Consider the following 8,555-nt stretch of genomic DNA (forward strand, 5'->3'; position numbering starts at 1 on the left):
TGTATAATATCAAATACAAATCTACTTTTTCTGAATAATAAATACTTTTTTTACACTACTGAAAAATGTGTGTTTTTCCTTTCCATACATATGTTCTTACAATATGTTCTTAATAAACTAGGCATACATCAGCTCACCTTGTGTGTGTGTGTGTGTGTGTGTGTGTGTGTGTGTGTGTGTGTGTGTGTGTGTGTGTGTGTGTGTGTGTGTGTGTGTGTGTGTGTTGTGTGTGTGTGTGTGTGTGGAGAATCCTTAACAAGCTTCACCTGTGCTTTGTCGTTAAGTGGAATATAAAGCAGCTGCTGATGTCTCAGTTAATCATCCAGTCACCTTCATTTTAGACTTGTGTTTTTGTTGGAAGGTGTGCTGGACATTGCCAAGCTCTGATACTGACTGTATTCTTTTTGGTTTTACTGCTTACAAACTGCAACATGCTGAGGCTTGGGAACATGTAAGTTACATTTCTTGTAGATTTCTTTCTATGTGTGTACTTAATTGTCTCTAAATGATGTGTTTTATGTGTTCAAGTTTGTTATGGATGGCTGCAGCTATCATCTTGTGTCAAGCCAGGCCTAATGTGAAGCTAAATTCGCAGTCAAGTAAGCTTCAATTCTCAAAGTCATTTTACACAGCATATTAAGTCGGTTTACATTCTCCTCACAAGCCTTTTCTTTTAACAGGCAGTGGGTTAAGGTCTGACTGTGCCGCAAATGTAATGAGACTGTCGTTGGACAAGGCTTTAGCAGTGGGAAACCAGCTTGAGGTGGAGGCTATCAGTAAGTATGAACTGCTAATAATGCAGCTGATTGGTTCATCACTGAGGAAAGGGGTCCCTGACAAAGCTTATTTTCTCCCCTCAGATGGCACCAAGCACATTTTGTTAACACCTAGCATGGCTGCTCAGTGTGGATACAGCATGGAGTCTGACCCGTGGGGTAACACCAGAATCTACACCTCCCTGATGGGCTGCTTTGTGGACAACAAGGTTTGTTTTGAGCTAAAGTGGTTTAACAACATCCAATGTAATTTTCTACCAAGTTTAGCTGTGCTAATTCTGTCTCAAGTGACTGAATTAATGGCTCAACAAACACATGGTTGCTCCCATTTTTGTGTTTCCCTGAATTTATTTGTAACCCTTTACCGTTAAAAGACCCAAAGTACATTTCCCTTTTTGTTTGGTACATCCCTAAAATATTAGCTCTGCTCCACTCAAAACTGTATTCCTCAATTAATCTACTAGGTGCTTTCTTGACTTGTTTGTTACATACATAAATATCCATTTAGACTTCAAATGTGTCCCTGAAGGCAAGGATATTACATTTTCAATGACAAAGAAGCTGGAACCAAAGAATATTAGGGAGTTTCACTTAATTTAGTTTTTTTTATATTTATAGGATGATGCTACATTTAACGTTGGCTTGAGACTCAAGATGTACGGCGAGAATCCATCAGACGTGGTCAGTCATGACGTGTCTCAGACTTGCAGCTACACTCGCTGGGCCTCCAGGGAGATCCTCTGCGACAGGAACTACATGGAAGTAGGTCATCTTTATATTGATGAGTCCACCATCTTGTGTGTATGGAAACGAATGCTAAAACCACCATTTTCTGTTTTAGGTTTCGCACCACATGTCTAACCTTGATGCTGAAGCTAAGGGTCAGACTCGGGATGGTAAAGACGAGAAGCTCAACGCCAATCTTGAAGTATGTTGAATTAAACTGTTCAGATACTACAGTTGAATTCCTCCCTACACAATGAGGATTTAATTATTATTTGTTCTTTCCTGTAGGCCTCTGGTGCATCACAAGTTATCTGGAAGATCACGTTTTACACCCCAGAACCAGTGGCCATGGTGTTGCAAGAGGCTGAACAAGCCGGCTACGCTGCCAAAACTACCTCTAGTCGCCTGGTTATGCGAAGCCCGTACAATACAGCGGAGACTTATTCAGAGGATGTAAGCAACACACATACAGTGTTTATTTCCTTTCCCTCCTTGTCAATTATATTAAACCTCTCCTCTCTTTAGGTGGCTGGAGTCCCCATGGAAGTTTTCAGGGTGAGCGTCTACTACATGGCACCACAGGGTCTGAATGTAGTGAACTTGGCAGCTGCTTGTCCCAAAGGTGAGTCCTGAGCAACATATTGCCTTCACAGTAAGCTTAATTGTTGCACAGTTAACCTCAACAGCTCCATTTTGTCATTAACAGGTGGCGTCCTCTTCACCGAGGATATGATCTCTTGGCACGTACCTCGCCGTGTGACTCCTCTGTTGGACGGCAGAATTACAGTCTCAGAAATGCACATGGGAATCAACGGGCAGAGGCTTGATAGATCTCAGATGGCCGCACGGGGGTACACACTGAGCACCACAGACTTCCACATCGTCGTCGAGATCCCAGTGGGCTCGCCTGATGGTTACTACAAGGTTGGGGAAATCTCTAGATTAGAAATGCAAGAGTCACTAGTGCATTTGCATGTTTTATTGAAATGTCATGAATTATTGCAGAGCCATGCCCCAGATTACCAGTACCACATCAGCTACTTTGTGGAGCCCATGCTTGAGGTACTGTGGAGAGAAGATGACACCCAAGATGATACCAGATACAAGGTTTTGTTCCCCATCATGACCCCTCTGATGCCTCAATCTCCCCAAATCCAGGATGGTAAGTCACATTTTCTAGTAGGTATGAAAAAAATGACATTTGAACTCGGGCTTGCTCAGATATATCCTAAAGACTGCTACTTTTTAGTTTTTTTAAATGGCACTCAAGCCAACTACTCAATTTTTCTATATCAATGTTGAGGCTGGTTTAGAAGTTGTAAACCTGCCACTTTCTGTTCCTCAGACACTGTCCCAGAGACTCGGGTGTTCAGCGTTCTCTTGGGAACCTTCCTCCATGACGTTGAGCTGAGGAACATCACCTTCTCCACCGGGGTCCTCACTGTTGAGGAGAGCAATGCCAAAGGCTTCACAGTCCAGGAACACAGCTTGGCTAATGGCTCCAAGAGCTTCTCTCTTCAAGTGCCCTTTGATGCCGATGTTGTCTTAAAACATGTATGACATTATAGATTCAAAATATCACTTTGTACCAGCATATTTTCAGTGTTGCTGAGCTTTTATTTCATTGGTTGCAGAATCCTGAGCGCTTGGTTACATCCTACTTCCTCCCTCTGATCTTTGGGTTGATCGTCCTGCCTGAAGAAACTCCTTTTGCTCTCCCGGTCGACCTGCAGGCCTCTCTGCAGGATATTGGTGAGATCATATTGAATTTGCTTTTGACAATATCTTCATGCAAATTGTGTTTTCTAAAATTAAATAAAACATATTGGAGTAAAAGCTACACAATCAAATGGATAATGCATCTTTTGCTGCTCTAGTGCTACCCATCATGGCTGGCACCTGTGACCAGAACCAGTTTTACATCAGCGTGAAATTCGGGAGTCACGGCTCTAATTTCAAGGCTATCGTTGGACCTCGAGAGCTGACGGCTGAGATGGCTGAAGACTACAATTTCTATGAGAACGGCACACACCTCAGCCTCATTCTGCCATACACTGCCAAGGACGCTGTTTTCGAGGTATGTCAAAACTACAAAATCCCACCATAGATCTTCTGCATTGGCTAACTTTACTTTCTTTTCCACAGCTGCTCACTGCAGAATCAGTCAAATCCAGAATTGACCTGCTTCTGTTGGATCGTGCAAACGACTGGGTGCTTGCTGATCTCTATCTGGCTTGCTACTTCCCCTTAAAAGCAACAGGTAAGATGGAACATGTAAGTATATTTGCTGCTTTAATTGATGGATTTGTGTTGCTTTACACATTGCCTGCTTCTTCCTCCAGAGTGCCACCCCAATGGCACAATGACCGCTGTGGCTGTGAAGGTTGAATCGACTCGTAATCTGAAGCCAAGTCAGCTGACGCTAAAGGACCAGTCCTGCACACCACAGTTCAGCGACGATCGCTTTGCATATTTCTCCTTCAGTGTGGATACCTGTGGAACCACCAGAACGGTGAGTGTGAATCACATTTAAATAGCAAAAGTGTTTTTTGTCAAATGTTAATGCGTTTTTGTTGTTAAATAGTTCTTTGACAACTACATGATGTATGAAAATGAGATCCGCCTGTCTTACAACAACGCCAAAGGAGCAGCCAACACATCACCAGTTGATCCTGAATACAGGTAAAATATTTGATTCTGTATAATTGGAGATGAATACCTTCAATGTATGCATTTATATATTATTTTTCCCCTAATAGGCAAACCATTTCCTGCTTCTATGTGGTCAATGAGACTCAGACTGTTGCCTTCAGCGCTAAACCAAGAACCTATGAGCCCGCTGCAGAGATCGGCACCGGCCAGCTGATGGTGCAGATGAGGCTTTCCCAAGGCATGGTGGAATTTTACAACATCTTGTTCATGCATACAAAACACTGTTTGCAGGTCTCCCTTGAAAAAGAGATTTTTGATCTCAAGGGACAGATCTGATTAAATAAAGGTTTGAAATGAAACTGTAAATGTCCAGGCCTCCTTTCTCTAACGGGACTCTTCTCCTGCAGATCCATCCTACGAGCTCTTCTACCAAGCAGAGGATTATCCAGTGGTGAAATATCTGCAGCAGCCTCTGTATTTTGAGGTGGAGCTGATGCATTCTACCGACCCACACTTGGAACTCATTGCTGAGAACTGTTGGGCAACCCTTTATGAAGATGGGACATCTCTGCCAAGCTGGGACATCATTGTGGACAGGTAATGTTGTGCAAAACTAACTACTAACTACTCATTTCATTTGTTTAACTGCTGCTTTATTAACTTTCAAATTCCTTCACTAGCTGTGAGAATCGCAATGACAGCTATGCAACAATTTTCCATCCCGTTGTGAGTGACTCCAGAGTTTTAGTCCCGTCCCACATGAAGCGCTTCTCTGTAAAGATGTTCACTTTCACTAAAGATGACAAGGTTCTGAAAGACCAGGTAAGACTTGTAAATCCAAATCTGGAGTCTTTTAGCCACTGCTGCATGTAGCCATGTGTAATAAATCATCCTGTCCGTCCACAGATCTATGTCCACTGTGATGCAGTGATTTGTGACACAAGCAGCCAGGCAGATGGTTCCTGCAGAGGCCAGTGTGTGCATCCTCCAGGTCAGAGCTACTCAAGACCTGCAGGTGTAAAAAAGGGTAAGTGACCGAGTCTGAACAAATGTAGTCGATCTGGATGTGCAGTTGGTAATCTTTACTTGTTTTGCAGAGCGAAGAAGCACCGACTCAACACGCCAAAGGCAGATCTCCTCTGGGGCAATTACTCTGTCTAACCTCTGAATATTTTCTACAAGTGTTTACATTTTGTCATTTGCACCTTATGTACATTTGTTCATTGTTTTGTTTGGGACCAGGGGAACAGTTTTATCAATGAATGTACTGTACTGCCTTTTATATTGATGGATGACAATAAGGACTCGTGTATTTTAAATAAAATAAACGAAGAAACAAAAAAAGCCACATTTTTATCAATGTGTTGCATCTTCTGTGGTCAATTTTAAGGGACATACAGTATTAATAAAAGCAGGTTCTGTGTCAACCAGTACCCTCATAACTCCAAGAAAATGCAGAGAAGCAGCAACATATGTAGAAAGGATATCCTATATAATAAACAACTCAAAATGATAAGTTGATTTAGGCGCTAAATGAAAGACGTTCTGAAGTTGTTATTGCCCCGCCTACTTGAGACGCACTAAAACATGATTGGGCGTGTTGTCACTTCCGCCTTTAGGAAACCCAACAAACCTTAACAGAATTCACAGCCAATGGAGCAAGACAACCCTCAAATACTTGAAAATGCTCACTCTGAGTTTAAAAACTAGAACTTCAAATATGCAGAACAACTGTATACAAAATGTATCTCCTTACAGTCCAGGTACTCTTTGTTCAATTGTTGGCGATGTCTGTACTAGTGTTGCAGCGTATTCTGTGTCCCCGGTTAAAGCTAACGTCCATCGTGTTCTGTCACTTTGTCATTTCATTACATGTATTGTTTTAGAGACTTTGAACGCTGTCATATTTCCACAGGGATTGTAAAGCCAGTCATTTGGCCACTGCTTACAACAACCGCGGACAGATAAAGTACCACCGGGTGGTTTTTGGCGAAGCAGTGGAGGACTTCTCTTTAGCGATACAGTGACAGCAGCTTTGAGCAGTGGCGAGCCTTGACTTTTATACCTAGGCCCTGTTCCCCGCCTTCCCTCGAGAAAAAAAATAAGAGTTATTACGTCACAGCGTATACTTCAGCGGAATATCAAAACAACGGCCCGGGGTGCAAAACTCATCAATGACAGCGACCCTCTACCACACACAACATCATTTATATAAACACCTATCATGACAGGGCACCCACAGCCAAGTAACAATTACAAATGAATGAAGTCGGCACGGCGGCCCACATTGAAAATGACTTAGGCCTACCTTTGATGATCAAATCACTTAAACGCAAAGTCCATCCTCCTGTCCTTTTGGATGAAGCACTTGATGGCGGGGTCATGCAGCTGATCCTTTGCCACTCCAGTTTATCATTGTAACTCAATCTTGAAAATTACTCGGTTAATAATTTTACAAACGATGTCATCACTATCACTGAAGTGAACCATCATGAACGAATTTATGCTAATTCATAAATCTATCGATTCGATTTATGATTCGAAAATAATAAAAGTAGGGTAGAGATGTGGATATTATCCGGCTGAACAAAACGTGCCTTTATCTAACAGGTTCGTTTTCCACAGACCTTATTTCAAGCTATTTTCCAAAACCCTATGGAGAAATCCCACTGCTTTCTGTCGAGGGAATCCGAGCGCAGCTTACGTCCGGGTTTTAAGACGCATCACTGCACCACTTGCATAGACCTCACAGCGGGCGGAACTTGTCATAAAGTCCGCGAAAATAAAGCCCGCCCATTTAGAGGGAAGATATGATTGGTCAATTGTACTGTCATTTGGCATTACTCTCTCGTTGAGTTATTATAGCTGGCCCTCTGTGAATGTAGAGAGGGACCAACAAGCTCTCCCGTCTTCACAGTAACTCGCAGAGACGGCATTTAACCAAGCGGCAAACTGTGGGGTAGAGCCGGGAAGCCAATACGGAAGTGCCACACACTGCAGTTCATATATTGGCCGATAGGCGATGGCTGCAGAAAGGAGCAATTTCCATAGGCCCCATGTTAAAATGCCCAACTTTACAGCAGAAAAAAACATGTCTCTACCCCTGGCTCCATACATTTTATTAGCGATATAGTTAGATTCCACCTTCATGATTATGGATCTGTGAGTGAATTGTTTTCTAACGCGACCCTTTTATTTATATTAGGTCTTAAAGTTTGTGCATAGATTAGGGCGTGGTCACATTGAGTGACGGCTGTTACAGATATGGGCATCTGTTAATGCCTGCTATATAGTGACGCCTGTTGGCACTTTAGTAAACTGCATGCTGACACAGGCTTACACTGTGATGTACTATATCCGCAAGCGCGGGAATATACATGTGATGGAGTTGTGAGTTACGGAATAAAGCTGCAGACTGAAACATGGTGTCAGAAGTGGTCTTCTTGGACTAAAAGCTCAAGAAAACTCACGTCATGACGACAAACAGTATTCCGGCACCCGAGGGCATGCATATGTCTGGTGATATAGCCAAAAACTGGGAGGTTTTTAGAGCAGAATTTGAGGACTTTATGCTCGCTACAGGTCTGACCGAAAAAACGAATGCGGTGCAGGCAGCCACGCTGAGACGGCTTATGGGGAACGAGTGCCGGCATATATATATGCACAACGTCACGCTGACCGAGGAACAAAAGAAATACCCCAAAACAATCTTGGATGCGTTGGGGGATTATTTCAAGCCGGCAAAAAATGTGATTTATGAGAGATACACGTTTGGATGCTGCAAACAAGGACCGGACGAGCCGATCGATAGCTTTATAACAAAGCTGAGGGAAAAAGCATCATCATGTGAGTACCGTGACCTAAAAGATGAACTGATTAGGGACAGGCTGGTACTCGGTATTGCCAGCGAGAGCACCAGACGGAGACTGCTGCGTGAACGGGACCTAACGCTGCCAACAGCTGTGGAGATTTGCCGCCTTGCAGAATTGACGGAGTCACGCATGAGGCTTATTGAGAGCCCGCAGGCACAGGTGGACAGTATTAATTCTATGGTGGACAGGCAAGGCGGACGACGCAAAATACAGTGGAAAACAGCTGAAAGAAACACAGCGGCTGAGAGAGAGCAGCAGTGGACCTGCAAATACTGTGGAAATGGACACAAACGGGGCAGAGAGCAGTGCCCAGACTATGGTAAGACCTGCCGAGCATGTGGCGTTTCAAATCACTTTGCAAAAGTATGTCAGGCCAGTAGCAGAGCAGAGAAAACAAGAAAAGTTAATGTTGTTGAGGATGTACAGCAAACTGAAGGGGACTCGGATACAAGTGAAAACCTATACAATGTCACTGAATATGTGGGGAATGTGAAAGCACCTGGACGCAAATGGTTTGTACACCTACACC

At 43.3% G+C, this 8,555-nt stretch overlaps 1 protein-coding gene across 1 annotated transcript; it reads left to right on the plus strand.

The window, feature by feature from the left end:
• The first annotated feature begins 330 nt into the window (after positions 1-330).
• On the plus strand, positions 331-5,469 carry LOC117533111. The gene is made up of 21 exons (XM_034196747.1): positions 331-451; positions 529-599; positions 681-776; positions 861-985; positions 1,395-1,538; positions 1,618-1,704; positions 1,791-1,955; positions 2,028-2,124; positions 2,209-2,426; positions 2,508-2,664; positions 2,848-3,056; positions 3,137-3,254; positions 3,380-3,579; positions 3,648-3,762; positions 3,845-4,014; positions 4,087-4,184; positions 4,262-4,392; positions 4,562-4,751; positions 4,835-4,976; positions 5,061-5,181; positions 5,252-5,469. The coding sequence occupies exons 1-21, from the start codon at positions 432-434 to the stop codon at positions 5,320-5,322; spliced, it is 2,745 nt and encodes a 914-aa protein (XP_034052638.1). The 5' UTR covers positions 331-431; the 3' UTR covers positions 5,323-5,469.
• Positions 5,470-8,555: the final 3,086 nt, after the last annotated feature.

This window comes from Gymnodraco acuticeps, unplaced genomic scaffold, assembly GCF_902827175.1.
Source record: "Gymnodraco acuticeps unplaced genomic scaffold, fGymAcu1.1, whole genome shotgun sequence".
Classification (NCBI taxonomy): domain Eukaryota; kingdom Metazoa; phylum Chordata; class Actinopteri; order Perciformes; family Bathydraconidae; genus Gymnodraco; species Gymnodraco acuticeps.

Coding starts and splice junctions, on each gene's coding strand:
- LOC117533111 (XM_034196747.1), top strand. CDS start 432: ATGCTGAGGCTTGGGAACAT. Junction 4,977..5,060: donor ACAAGGTTCTGAAAGACCAG/GTAAGACTTGTA, acceptor GTCCGTCCACAG/ATCTATGTCCACTGTGATGC. Junction 5,182..5,251: donor ACCTGCAGGTGTAAAAAAGG/GTAAGTGACCGA, acceptor CTTGTTTTGCAG/AGCGAAGAAGCACCGACTCA.